The 15,271-nt window shown below is 33.2% G+C and overlaps 1 protein-coding gene across 1 annotated transcript in view; it reads right to left on the reverse strand.

Annotated features, from left to right (window-relative positions):
• LOC134253697 (protein-glutamine gamma-glutamyltransferase K-like) overlaps positions 1–7,451 on the reverse strand; it is a 29,055-nt gene extending 21,604 nt beyond the window's left edge. The window contains exons 1-2 of the mRNA XM_062736282.1: positions 7,140–7,451; positions 2,279–2,430 (exon numbers count right to left, since the gene is read on the reverse strand). Coding sequence (XP_062592266.1) covers positions 2,279–2,430; positions 7,140–7,183 — 196 coding nt within the window. The 5' untranslated portion in view covers positions 7,184–7,451. The remainder of the gene's footprint in view (positions 1–2,278; positions 2,431–7,139) is intronic.
• Positions 7,452–15,271: the final 7,820 nt, after the last annotated feature.

Raw genomic sequence — 15,271 nt, forward strand, 5'->3', positions numbered from 1 at the left:
TTGAAAATATTTTCAAATATCTCTACCTATTTCGAATAAATAAACTTTTCTCCAAATTAATTGAAAATATTAGGTATATATGTGTAAACAGTATACAATGAAATACAATAAGTACAGTACAATACTTTAACGCGATAGTGAATGATTGAACCTATCTTTAATTCAATAAAAGAAGAAATTTAATATAAGGAGATAACGAACAGATTTCTAGCTCTAAAGTCCTAAAACAATAAAAAAAAAATAGGAGCAGAGCAAACAAGATACTTATAATTAAATGAAAGATTGATCTAAAGCAATGATCATATGTGAAAATAATTTTACCCATGTATCTTTAAACAAAAGAATCTAGGTTCCTATCTTCAATTCCAATTAATGACAGGATCAGTTGAATTTAATCCTTTCTTAAACCAATTAAAGGTACCCCGGAAGATACAATTAAATGAAACACTGTAGGTACAATTCAAATTAAAATAGGACAATAATGATATTTTCTGCATATGCTTCATCGACAGGTACAAAAAAAAAGTATAAATCAATAATATATAGTTTGAATTGAATTGCTCCAATATTTAAATCAATTAATCATATCTTTCGTTATTATTATTTGTACCTATTTTTCAATTAACTTTATTCTCTATTCAAAACAGTTGTACCTACATATAAATGGATTTTAATTGAATTAAATTTATTTACATTTCAATTGGAGATGGATATAACTGATTTGAGGATACATGTAGGTACAAATATTTCAAGGTAGGTACAAAATTTGAATATACTATAGCTAGATAGTCACCTGCACACGGAGTTTATATCTCTCAGTTGATTAGATACGCAAGAGCATGTTCTATGCATGAACAATTTCTACAACAAGATAAGTTATTGACAAACAAGTTGATGAAGCAAGAAAATCAGCAGTCTCGTTTAAAGTCACCATTTCATAAATTCTATGGTCGATACAATGACCTTGTCAGCAAATACAATCTATCAAATAGTCAAATGCTGACTGACTTTTCCAAACTGATTGGTATTATTTACCCGTTTTTTCCCGATCATCATACGTAGTACACGGCGGGTGTGACCGGTCGGTAGGAGCTGCTCAGTCATCCATGGCACCTGATCCCGCCTCTGATGTTTTTGAGGTCCGTGTTTGCTCTGCTACTATTTTGTAATGTTTAATGGAATTTTGAACTCGAATACTGTTCGTTATTTCCACATATTTCATACATATGAACTAATGGATTTTTTCCATATTTTTTATTACTTCTTGTGTACTTATCCTGCATTTGAAGAAATGTTGTGTAATAATATTGCGTTTTGTTTAATATCGACATAATCTGTACAAATGTCCTAAAGAATAAGATTGGTTTAACCAGTTGGGATTTTGTGGGCAGGTTTACACTTAATGTCTTGCAATCAGCGGTTTGCCGCTCGAAAATTTCATTCCATTCCTTCACCATTTATCTGGCTTTTCTCCGATATCATCAGGAGACTTTCTGCACGAAAACCCCTCGTCCAAGATTTCTGTTAGTCAACTTGAATAATTTTACAATTAAATGTCGATCTTTCCCTTCAGATCACACAAACAAGATTACGTGACATACCATAGACATTCTAAAAAAAAACTATGCAAAAAGTGTGCATTAAGCAGAATAAATTTGAATTAGAGGTACTGTGAGATGCAAGTCCATATTATGATACTTCCATAAGAATATAATGACAAAGTCCTTTTTTGCTACATGGTAAAGCTTAAATATAGATCTGCCTTATCAAAATATATGAAGAAGGAGGTGCACAATATACAACTGGATTAAAATCAGTTGTACACCATCAGAATTTCGGAGCTAACAAAGATATGATTTTATTCAGATCGCACAACATATGAATAGAAATGAGAATGTATGGGTATCCATGATATGAGAGGAAAAACAGTGTCAAGTTTTTGCTATGGGAAACCTGAAATATATATCTCAGATTAAACAGTGACTGTAAAATAGGCATTATATAATTTTCTGTGAAAGTTTCGTTGAATTGATTATAAGATAATGTATTGTAGGAGCTGTGGATTTGAGATGGGTTCCTAAAAGCACAGAACAAACGGACGGAAAGATAGACAGACCAAAGACAAACAGACACCACGTTTCAAGAGGGGAGAAGGTATTAAGTGTACTTGTCTATGTCATAGTCATTGTGGGTGCATTTGTGAAACACAAAATCAGAAACACCGGATGACTATTTTGTGTTATCAAAAGAAACTGAATACATGATAAGAGCGTTTTACCTTCCGCTGTAGCTTCTTTCTCTTTGGCTGTAGTACTATGACCTTCGTCCACGTTTGGAAATGTTTCCTCCACCTCGTATGTGGATCTCCTTCCCAGGAGGATACTGCGGATGTTTCCATAGTACGAGGAGAGACGATCGCCCAAAGACGCTCTGTGGATAGAAATATTAATTTCAAACTCAATTATTTATGGAAAGAGCATTTAAAAATATATGTCCCATATCAATGAACTATTTCACATTTTACAAGAACTGCATTAGACATTTGTTTCCCTGATACTGTATATTGGCAGATAATCACGATGGTTTTAATTTCACTATGTTCGCGATTCACCATTTTTCAGCGAAATTGAACCAAAAGCGAATGTCATCATTTGTTTTTAAAAAAGTTTTAATGCTTATACAAAAATTTAATTAACTTCTAGCAGCGTGAAATTAAAACCATCGCGATTGGTACTTTTTGAGAAATCGTAAAATTTTAACACCGTGGAATTAAAACGACTTACAGTATTAAAAAGGGTGCTAATTTTTTGATTGGCTATATATATATATATGTAATTTTGAAAATCAAGTCTTCCAACAATCTATCGGAATTCCCATGCGCACGAATTGTGTCCTGTTATTATAGCAGAACGTTTTTGCATTCACATGAAGTAGATGTATTCAAAAACATAGAAAAGAAATCTCTTGCCCTGGCCTTTAATTCGTCATTTAGATACATTTTATCATCTGCACATGTCTGACTCCCATTTGATTCGTGCTCCACGTAAAAATAATTTCTAAAATGAAGCAAGCTATTGAAAAACAAGTAGATGAAACAGGGAGATCGTCAGTTCTGTTTAAAATCAACATTTCGCCGCAATTTTTATGGCTGAGTCAATGACCTTATCGGCAAATATATCTATCATTAAGTAGAATGCTAATTTGCGTTTTTGTATAAATTTTGAAACTATTATTTACACACTAAAGTCTGTATGTTTTTCCCGTTTGTCCAGTGATGATAATGAGCATACACTGGGTTGATCGCTCGAAAGGGGATGTTTACTTCTTTGTAGAACTTGATCGCATCTCTGATTTTGGAGGTCCATTATGCTATGCTCTGAATTTGTGACTTTTGAGCTTGGTATCTGTTTGTTATCTACATACTTAAGTCAATATTCATACATTTATCAAAAGAATGAATCCTAACAGATTGAACAAAATTCCCAATAAGGCATCCTTTTATATTTTCAATGCCTTTAAGAAAAACGTTCAGAGACGTACAGTGTATATTCATAATCTGAACTAAAATTTCTTATATTTATAAATATAACAATGTTTGTTGATTTAGTAAAAAATATTGATTAAATTAAGCTATTTTTTTCTTTTCATTGATTTTATTTTGTCAGTAAAAATCATAGTTCATCATTGGCGTTAAGGATGGCGTTTACTCAGGTTTCAGAAATCAGAGAGGAAATTTTATAAAGTATAATATATTAAATCAAAAATTGTTCTAATTGGATAGAATAGCTAAGTTTTATCTCAATATCAATTTAAAAATTAAATATGTAAGTACTTGAAGACAATATACAGGAATAAAACTCAATGTATGCCGAATGGCTATGCAGAGGAAATTCGGACTAAATTTGTTAGTTTTTGTTTTTGTCGAATTTTTTTTATTTCTTGCAATAATAATCAAAAAGTAAAGTTTACATGTGTTTTAAGACATCATTTTGCAAATTTTAAATGTGTTTAAGCTCATAAATTATTTCAAATAAATAAATGCTATGAAATAAAGAAATTCAAAAACATGTACAAAAACCACTGCAGTCAACATATCTCAATAATCTGATCATTGACCACATATAATATTATTACTATGAGAATGAGGGTAACAAAGGTAACCTGAGGCTATAAATAATTTAGAGTTCTTATCAGTCAGATTTTTGCAATATTTGATTAAAAAATAGGGAAAAAAATATGAATAAGACAGAGGAAATTCGGACTGTAATAATTATCACCTTTATGGCTCAAACTATACTCATTTCTTTATATGGAGCAATTCTGTTCCATTGCTATAATATTTCATTATTTAAAGAGTTTTGTTACTTGGAATATTTTGTGAGTGAAGAAAAAAATGGTCATAGTGTGAAAAATTGAGGTTTTTCCCGAGAAATACTCAGGCGCCCCTAACATGAAAACGAGGTCATTGACCTAGTTATTTGAAATTGAAATTTAACACAAGAATCATAGGTTTACAATGTGCAATGGGAGGTTATTCGTTCTTATCAGTGGAATTTTTAGTCATCTGAGTAAAGGTATACCTTAAAAGAATATATTTGTAACTTAATACTATGGGCTAAAGCATAGAACAAAGAAGGTTCTGGAAGGTTCTAGTACATAGTAGCATTTTAAAAAATGCAGTAGAATTTACAAATCTGGAAAGGCAAAATGCGGAGGAAGAAGAAGGTATGTTTCTAACAATATAATCGCATGAATATATTACGGTAAAAGTACACTTTGAGTCAAATGTATGTAAGTTTTGTACATGAATTTTAAAGAGGAAAGACTATTAACATTATTTTATTGGGCAGGAAAGGACTTTAAGGTCAAAGAACTTTTCTAAAAAAAAAAAAGTAGATGATACAAATTATCAATCCGGTAATTATAATAACAAACCTGTGAAGAATTCTATTTTGCAGGATGTCATCAAGATCATCGAACGACATGTCTTCAAATACTTATTCACAAACAGTTAATTATATATAAACAATCAGGTTTTAGGTCACGTTTCACATTCAGTCTGGGTTTTAAAAACACGGGTGTTGTGTCCTGTGTAAGGTCTTGGGGTCTTTATTGAAGTAAACCAATGATTTTCTTTTACACGTCTTTTAGACTTTAAAGATGGTTGTGATAGTAGCATTAACATAATGTCAGTTGGTGAGGTGCGCTTATCCATCGAATAAAAAATCTTTAGACATTCGATCCTTGGAAATTTTGTATCATTTTCATTCATGTTTATCAAAAGATATTTAGAAACAGGTATTCATCAGTTACAATTTATGCAGTGACACCTCACAAGGCGTCAGTGATAATTAAAATATATAGATTGATGTAATTGATTAAATCTTTGTTTAAACTTTAAGTTGGGTGCAAAATGGATGATAAAATAAAAATAATTAACTAGAAATAATCTCCTTTAAAAAGACAATGATTTATTTACTTTTATTATGATATTGCAAATCAAAAAGGTTACAAAAATATGACAGTTTTGCGGTGTTTAAATTGTTTTTACGTATTCGAATGTGGGTTTTCTTTTCCATGCATTCGGTGTGCCACATTCTCAAATAAAGTTTGCAATCTTGCTTAAGTTTTCCCTTCTGTTATTCATACTACAACTAAATTTAGGATCACAATTAAAACATAAATTTGTAAGCAACAAACGTGTTTTCTACATCATGAACATCTTCTCTAGCCAAGGGTTTCCGATCCGAAATCTACTCTACAACGTTGTAGAGTAGATTTTGGATCGGAAACCCTTGGCTAGCGAAGATGCATCATGAACCCATCTCAAAAAACTTCCATTTCTTTGGTTGCCCACTCCTCCATGGCACCTGATCCCACCTCTGACGTTTAGGAGGTCCGTGTTTTCTCTGCTCCTATTTTGTATTGTTTTATGAACTTTTGATCTTGAATACTTTTCGTTATTTCCATATGTTTCATTTCTACAATTACTAGTCTAGATATAGTACACCCTGAACTGTTTGCAGTCAGCCATTTTCAAGAACGTTTTTAGTACCTACTGCTGCAATATAGATTAACAGTAAACAGACATAAAATTTAGATAAAATTGAGACGATAAAGAAGTGACCCAACTCAGAAACAATATAGTCAAACTGATATGAAAGTATTCATAACATCAATACTTGTATAGCACTTCTCAGACGCAGTGAGTTTTCATCTTTTAATAGAGAACACACAATTAACAAACAATTGATAACATCGCCATTTTCTTCAGCACCCTGTAATTATAACAAGCCATATTACATGCATAGTCAGCTGTATGGGAAAGAGGTATTGTATACAAAAACACAAGCAAACTATGATTCAGCATATCACTAATTTGTTTGGTACATCTACAAACAAATGTGCGGTTCCTAATGTTTTATCGATAACACCGTGGTTTCTTCCGTGCAACACTTTGTCTCTGTACGACAGAGTATACGCAAAAATAATGATCCCTAAATCATTTAAATATGTTTGTAATTATTCGGACCTAGCTAAGATTAAAAACTTTCTAATAATGTCAATCAAGTTTGATTTATGTTATTTATCAATTGATCATGTAGAAGATAGAATGTGAAGTTACATGTTTTCGTAAACGTTTCTAGCACATTCTCCCAAGAGCTTATTGGCACCATGCATCAAGAGGGTTAAGTAGTCAACGGTTTTAAAACCCGCTGTGTTTTATCATAGTAGAAGCGCTAAGCAGATCAGCTGTTTTTTCTTTTCTTTTTTCAAATACATCATGATTTATAAGGGGAAATTGATGTACTAAACGAACCCCCTGTCAGAAAAGTTAAATCCTTGTGTAAATTCAATTACAAATCGTGCTTCAGCGTAGAGTGATTTGTTTCGGAACATTTGAATGGTGTTCGATTGAATTTGTTGGTTCGCTATCTTGATCGACTGCTGAAAAAATTGCTTACTCTTGTGAGAAATACAAAATACTTTCCAATGACCAGAGACTTAAATATAGAGAGATTCACAGATACTAATAATTGTTTTTATTGCATGCAGAGTACGGACAAAAGATGAAAACTATTCGACATTTATGGGAAGATGTGAAGAATGGTCGCACATATATAATACAGTGAACTGACCTCGCTGTTGGATTCACTTCGTATTTATCCTTTGAGTGCATCATTTTGTATTCGGTCCTACTGATAAGTTTCCTGTAACACACGGAAGTCTAAATAACCATGTTTACCGAAACTTTCTAACATAAAGAGCTTCTTCTTAGCATCTGTGAACCGTCTTATACCCATGCGCTAAAATAGTGAAACGGCGTCTAACATGTCTAATGTCAGGAATTCAAGATGTTACGGGAAACACCAAACAATGTTGTTCTTGTATCTTTAAGCTTGCATGTCTAAATTGCCATTTCCTTTTTGTATTACGCTCTCAGTTAGAAAGAAAAAATCAAGGCACTACTTTGGCATAGAAATGCTTTTTATATTTATGATGAATACATCGTAAAAAGTTTACAAAGTTTTATTTCACATTAAGTGTAGGATGCTCACTTTGAAACATATGGATGTAACCTAAATTACATCATATTTACTGGAAATGTCAAACAGGAAAGATGAATAACAAGATACAGGCATAAAGCCAGATTATTGCTGGGGTCTGTGTAACATAGAGATTCGCAATTACAGACAGGGGTTTATAAATATTATACCAGTCATTAATGACTGGACCTTAACGTAGAATAATGTATACAAAGAGACTGTCGTATTTTTTTGACCAAGACAGACTCTTTATCTATAAAGAACTCGAATTGGCGATATTTCATTTCAATCGGACTAAGAAAACACATTTTGAGATAATCAAACTAACACATGTGTGTGTGTTTATCAAAACAGGTTTTTTTTTTCCAGTGAAGGCCTTTAAGAAGTAACGGTACTTCAAAATTATATTATTGACCCAATGCAATCTTGTTGCTCCATCTGCTCAACAAATGATTTTTTTTAAATAAATGGAGAAAGTTGGACACAGTTTAGAGATAAAGGAATTCATTATCAAACCATAAAATTAAAAACTAAGTAGAATATTCAATTCATTTTTGACAAAATAACAAAGCACTGCTTTTTGAGTCGTGATATATATTGTAAATTGTTATAATAGTATCTGAATTGTAAGAGTTATCGTTCTTTTACAAGGAGAAAAATTTTACTACTGATAAAAATCATTTAAATCGTACAAAATGCACTTATGTAATTTATAAATTATTTAAAGAGAGTTAAACAAATCTTTATGCGAATGTTTAGATCAGTTTTGATTGAAAACTTTCAAACATTATTTGGGCATGAGCTTCCGTCGGCCCTATTCTGCTTTCCGTTGAACTGGCCAATCAAAGGTGTACCAACTACTAAACTCTGTTATATCAATCTGTGGGCAATTCTAGGTTTATTTAGTTGGGCAGATGTCTCTCTTATAAGGGTGTGTCCCCCTAAATGACACTTTAGTCATTATATTCAGTCATAACAGAATGAGTGTGCATGATTACAACAAATTATTGCATAACATGATGATAAACTCCGTCGACCAAATGTTATCTTACATGTACGTATACGCTGTCTATAAATTTTTTTAACCAAATTTTTAGTTTCGTAATAATCGCTTTCAGGCCAAAGAAAATTAATCGAGAAAAGGGACTGTCTTTGTGTAATGTAAAGCATGACAGATTCTTTTAAAATATCTTCTAGATATTGTTTATTTCGGTTTATTAAAACATGCTTTACATGAACCAGGATCAGCCAAAAAATGATCACCCATTGGGAAGTTAAAAAAAAATATTATACTACGAATTTCAAAGGTGGAGATAAACGAATTGAGTGATTAATCTGAAAAACAAAGCTGACTATTTAAAGAAAATATTTGAAGAGGGCATAAAACACGGATCGACTCCTAGAAATTGAATCAGGTGTTTAGGAGGAGTGAGTGTTCCCTGCACGTTGACCGGTCACAACCGCCGTTAGCCCTATTTGATGATAAGGTATAGATGGAAATTTCCCGTCAAATGCAGATTTAAAAATTCTAACAATTAATATGAAACAACTTAGCCAAAATATATATGACCCAATAATAATTACATTTTTATGTTAAGGTTATTATAATGACATTAGAATTTACGATAGAGGTTGTTGAAATCCCTGTAATGACAAATGTCGAAAAAGAATTTCAGGAGTTTACACTATGTACATATGTACATACCTCCACCGATCGATCAAGCAGAGGAAATTATCTGTATGTATTACAGTTCAACTGTCTACAAAATTTCATTTTTCAAAAATAATTTTCAATATTTTTTTTCTAATTTGCATGTTCTTTTGCATGAGAAAGAATAGGACTCACCACAGTGATCACATGGCTTTTAATTTTGAGTATAAAATGCATAAAGAATGAAAACTCAGGCATGTGTACATGCATTCATTTTAAGTGGAAATAATAATGAATGGAAACATACGAAGGTTAACGGGATATATGAACATCATTGTTATATATAAAAAAAAATGAATGGTAATACATGTACCCATGTGTATAGGTAGGGATAAGAGATGTGCACTTTGTAATTATCTAGCAATATTTTCTTAAGGAAATTGTTGCGCCATCCCGGTTGCCTCTCGTATTTGATGTATACGTAACCATTATAATTATTCTAAATTGTTGAAACAATTAACTTGAAATGCATTCAAATTGATTTTTTTAATGAAAGTTTTTTTTAAAAAAGACAACATGTATAGACACTGTACCACTTTCACCAACACATATTTTTCTACTTTTCCCTTTTTGTTCTGCGTAATGAATTAATTAAAGTGCGTAAATTGAAAAAAAAAAAATCTTAGTAGAATATAATTATCAGGCTTTTCAAAAAAAAAAAAGAGCATACTAATCAGGCCACTAAAAAAGCGATTTCATTGGGAATGGGGTTTCAATCACGAAACATTTTCAGTCGAGAGGGGGATTCAAAAAAAATTTTTATGCACACTCAGAGAGTGCAATTTTATATAGTGTTAAAGTAATGCATTGAACTTCTTACTATTTTATAATCTTCATATTCGATGGGACATAAAAATTCAGCAAGCTGTCTCCATCTTCCTCTATCCTTTGCCACATACTGTGTCTGTCCCCACGAGTAGTCCATTTCCTCTAGCTCTGATGCTATGATTCGTCTCCAAGTTGTCCGCGGTCTACTTCGCTTTCTCTTTCCAGATGGTGTCTAATATAGGGCTGCTTTAGGTATCCTACTCTGAGGCATTTTCATCACATGTCCCAGCCCTCTCAATCTTCTTTGCTTGATTTCAGTTGTTTTGCTTTTCTTGTGCTGGTCTCTGTTAGAAATCTTGTCCGGCCATGCAGACGATACAATGAATTTTTGAAGACAGTTGTTGTGGAATGCTTCTATTTTTCTCATGTCTCTGTCAACAACACGACAGCATTTAGACCCATACAGGAGATTTGATTTAACAATGCTGTTATAAAGTTGGAGTTTGTTATCAGACTGTAGTTGTTTGACTTCCAGATGGGCTGAAGTTGGGCAAATGTGACAGGTCCAAGTGGTGCATTGACTGTTACACCTTGGTCTCTTTGGCATTGATGTTAAGCCCAGTTTGTTTGTCAAAGGAGTTTAACTCATCAGTCTTTTCTTGTATGTGGACTTCTAGGTGATTAGAAACATTGTCCATTGAATACCCCTCTTTTTGTCATGTGTGGCGTTTCTTTGGATCCAATTTAATGAATGACCATAAGGAAGAGAATTGGTGATAGTATTCATCCTTGTCTTACTCCAGATTTTCCACTGAAGAGTCCGATAATCCATTTTCCAAGATGACACTACATTCGAAGTTTGAATAAAATGTTTTCATGATGTTGCAGATCTTTGCTGGTATTCCGTATGATCTTACTACTGTATAATAAACAGGCAAGTCCATACTGCGCCAAACATACTTCTACATATTCTTGTGAACAGTATATTACATCAAACAATTAATCAATCGAGATGTCCTCCTCCAAACGCTCGACCATCTCACCATCTTTTTGAAATTTCCTCGTGACCTTGATGATTTTCTGGTGACTCTTTTCTGCATTGACTACACCCGTTTGCACTTCAACATCACCTTTCTTTGCTTTCTTCTTACAGCAAAAACAGTTCGTAATCCAAAGGTACCTTTTGGACTTCAAAAACACTGTCGCTAGTTCCACTACCTCTTCACTTGTTAGCAAATCTTTGGTCACGGTTTCTGAGACATCAGCAATTCTTCGCTTAATCCCTGATAAAACTGGAGACGTCTTCATTCGGTGCGTTCTGCCAGCTTCTAAGTCCATTTATTCAAACAGAAATTCATCAGGTTCTTTCTTCGAATCTTCATCATAAACCAAATGTGAAGAAGACTTTTCACATGGTTGTTCTATTTGACGATTGTTCCATGGCCATTTGACGTTTTTTCCTAAGCATGGCTCGACAGAGTTCTGTTTGATTTGCAGTAGCGAATCTTGATTCTAATGCGTCACACAGCTCCATATAGATTCTATTTGCACCTGGTCGCATATTTTAAATGACAGTTTGAGCCTGTCCTCTTAAAGAGGTTGCAAGGTATAAACTTTTCTGTTGTGAGTTACATGAGTCCATATCGCTACATGTTTCGAAAATGGCTTTATAATCGATTTTGCAGGTTTCATTACTGTGTTGGCGAATGAATATTCCTTGGGCCGTGCATCTGAAACGTTCATGCTCAAATCAAGCGTACGTAGATGTCTATATACTGGTTCCTGCACTGGGTTCTGGTTGTTTGACCAAGTAACTGTGGAGGAAGCTGATTACTATACCGCACACCTATTATTTAAAAGAGGGCTTAGTGTAAATGTGTCTTGGTAAAAACTGGTTGACTTATTGTACCAAAGCGCCGCAGCTTATTTTCTGACTCCCTCTATAATGTTCGATCTATGGTCTGCTTACCTTTGTACAATGTACATGTGTAATCAGGCTCCGGATATCGCATGCGTTCATGTGCATGTCCTGTGTTGCTGTGTGTTCTGTAACCTTATTCATCTTAACTGTTATCTGGGTTTTTGTACCTACATGGTGTAACATATACTCCGGAATCTGGTATCACTGAAGACTTGGTCATCTGAGGTGTTGAACGTAATTTTTCTATTTCTTCTCTGAGTTTCTCCCTCCTGACATCTATACAGCACTGAGGTCAGCTACCAATTCGTCCCTTCTTATCACTCATTCTGATATAATTTATTACATTTACCTGTTTTTTCTCTATTCTTATTTCTATAACTGCACCAGGTATATGATCTTGGTAAACCTTACCAAGTCATACACAATACCAATACTATAGAGTAAGACAAACATATATACACGGCAAAATAAAATCAACAGAAAAACAATACTAATTTCCTATCCCTTAACCCGCTGTCACCAAAATGTAACGTGTTTATCTGAACAAAAAGGTTCTTAGTAAGGAATATCTTGTTTTTCTTGTACTGTATATACCTCTTCCTGAGTCTAATAATTCTGTATATTAGAAGACAATTAAAATACCAGAGGTTTTACCAAGTGCTATCTTTCAAGGACTAAATGTGACTGGGTAACCCGTCACCGCGTATTCTTGGTATAGGGTTCCTATTAATATGGAGAATCAAGCGCCTCGATCTAATAAGATCTACAACCTCCTGACTCTCAAATTAATTCCCCCAAATACCACTACCGCTGGTGCACTAATTCTATACTCATCCTAGCCTTAGTATTACGCTTGCCTTTCGTCTTCCGTCTTCTCTGACTTAAACTTCGTAGCAATTCCATTACCACAAGCTGCACTAACTTTTATACCACTGGGACAATCTATTTCCAAGGGGTGTCAGGTAATTCTATGTCATGGCTGTGTTCCACATGCACTTGTTTCGTGTAGGGGCACCCCATCGTTGCAAACCACGGCCAAAATGTACGATACTCTCGTAGGAGAGAGCTTTATGCGGACTCCGGACCGTGGCTTGAGACGATGAGGGGCACCCCAACTTACACGAAACAAGTGCTTTTAGTGTATTCTATTACGTTTCTATTACGTTTCAATACTACTGCAGCATACAGTTCTAACATTTGATTACAACAGTATCTGATATATAAATTACCTGTTTCTGCATACAATTGTCAACTTATTGCATTTATTCTTATAAAAAATATTTGTGAACAAAAAGCCCAATATAAAGCCCCAGGATTGAAAATCTGGGGGGGGGGTGTGTCCTGTCCACCAGTACCTGTGAACTTTACCTATAGTATTTTTTTTTTCTAATTTTCACTAGCCAATATCAAAAATAATAGTATACTTATTAATTAATTTGAATGTAGGTATGTGATATTTTAATAAATATACAAATACAAATTTATATTTTATGGGCACAAACGTAATAGTTGGTAAAGGCCTATACAGAACATAATAATAAGCATGATAATACAATAGAACACAACTAGAATACAAATAAACAATATATTTTTTATAACTCCAGACTAGAGCAAAACCCTGTATATATCGATTTTCAGTTCAAACGCAATAACCGGAATTATGAAAATTTTTCTTAAGATTTTGCGTTTAGATGGCGTTAAGCGTTTCCGGAGAAGTTAAGGCGTGTGTTGTCTGTTGACTTGACAAGGTAATAAATTTTCTTTCAGATTCCATGATACTATCCCATTCGTTGGTCTCAGTTGTGTTTAATTAACGTTAATGTTTAATTTTAGCAGTCTTGTTACATGTAAAACCAGTCCTCTTCTCTTAGTGCTGTCAGCACTGAGAGTTGCAAGATGGGAGGAAGGGGGTGGTTTTCATCAGATTGTACATGTAACATGATTAAAGCTACATGCACTTGATTCATTTGGGATTTTTTTTTTATTTGAGTAAATTTTGATGTATTCTTTGTTTCTGAATACAGTAATCACTAATGTATATAGTAATATGCCTGATAGTGATACCTAAATAAAAAAAGTCTAATAAGAGTTATCTTTCTTTATTCAACTACATGTACAACGTTTGCAATTTTCACTCAATCACTCTGCTTTATAATGATTTTTCTTGTCTGAGGAAATAAAAAAAATTGGTCACTAGAAATTGTAAATAATTTTTGTCAACTATTGGGATCCAGGCACTTGTTTCAGATTAAATCATTTCATAATAAGTCTGTGGTGAATCCTTTTTATAGACGAATTTCACATTCCTAAGAGTTATCTCCCATTGTTGGCGTAATGCTCATTTTTCCCACTTTGTCCTTTGTAAGTTACCTGTTAATATTTTTAATCTTTAAACATTATCGGACAATTTCGATCTGTACCTGTATTGCCAGAATATGGGGCAACATGAAAAATGTAATTAACATATTCATACAGATTTTATTTCTGAAATACTGACCCATAAAGTTGGTAAGGTTATAGAGGGAAAACAGTGTCTTGACCCCGCAGAGGGGAATAACTTTTGTAAATGTGAAAGTTATCTATCGTAAACCACTCGGTAAAATATTTAGGGGTGCCCCATATACAAACAAATGCCTGTGTGTTGGGAGTACAAATAGAGTTAAACTTTGGAATCTCAACAATGATATCTCAGTATCTGGAATTCCATAATGATAGATATATGAAATGATTTGGAAGTCCAGACCACATACATGTACTCTAAGTATGTTAACTCTAGATATCTTAATCATCATTCAAATATCTTGAAATTTTTACCTGCTTATGGTCTAATCAAGTTATAGCCAACAAAGTTTTACTTAATCTTAGTCAGTAGATTGCATAGATCAGTGACTACATGCACATGTAGTCTTTTCAGCAGACCTTCTAAGTTATAATATTTGACACAATGTGCTGGGAATTCTTATTTTTCTACACATTGATTTTACTCTGAATCTGTACTTTTGTCCAAAACTTCTATAAAATCCATCCCAAACTTTTGGAGATAATTTGCAAGCAAACAAAGTTTTGAACACATTAGTTTTTTCCAACTAAATTATTAAATTTATTTCCATGTTGTAAGAATTGTACAATATTTCTAAAGTTTATTCAAATCGAGCATTTTGAATCTAAAGTACCTTTAAAATATCAATTTGATACTGATATATTTTCTTCAAACCGTAAGTTATTTTACTAATACTTTCAAACACAAAAAAATCTGAATAATACAAGGATTACAGGCTACCCTTCATGACGTAACTTTTGCTTAATTACAATTGTAACTTTAAT

The sequence above is a fragment of the Saccostrea cucullata genome, unplaced genomic scaffold (genome assembly GCF_032062105.1).
Source record: "Saccostrea cucullata isolate Sc308-1 unplaced genomic scaffold, CSIRO_AGI_Scuc_v1 ctg319, whole genome shotgun sequence".
In the NCBI taxonomy this organism is placed as follows: domain Eukaryota; kingdom Metazoa; phylum Mollusca; class Bivalvia; order Ostreida; family Ostreidae; genus Saccostrea; species Saccostrea cuccullata.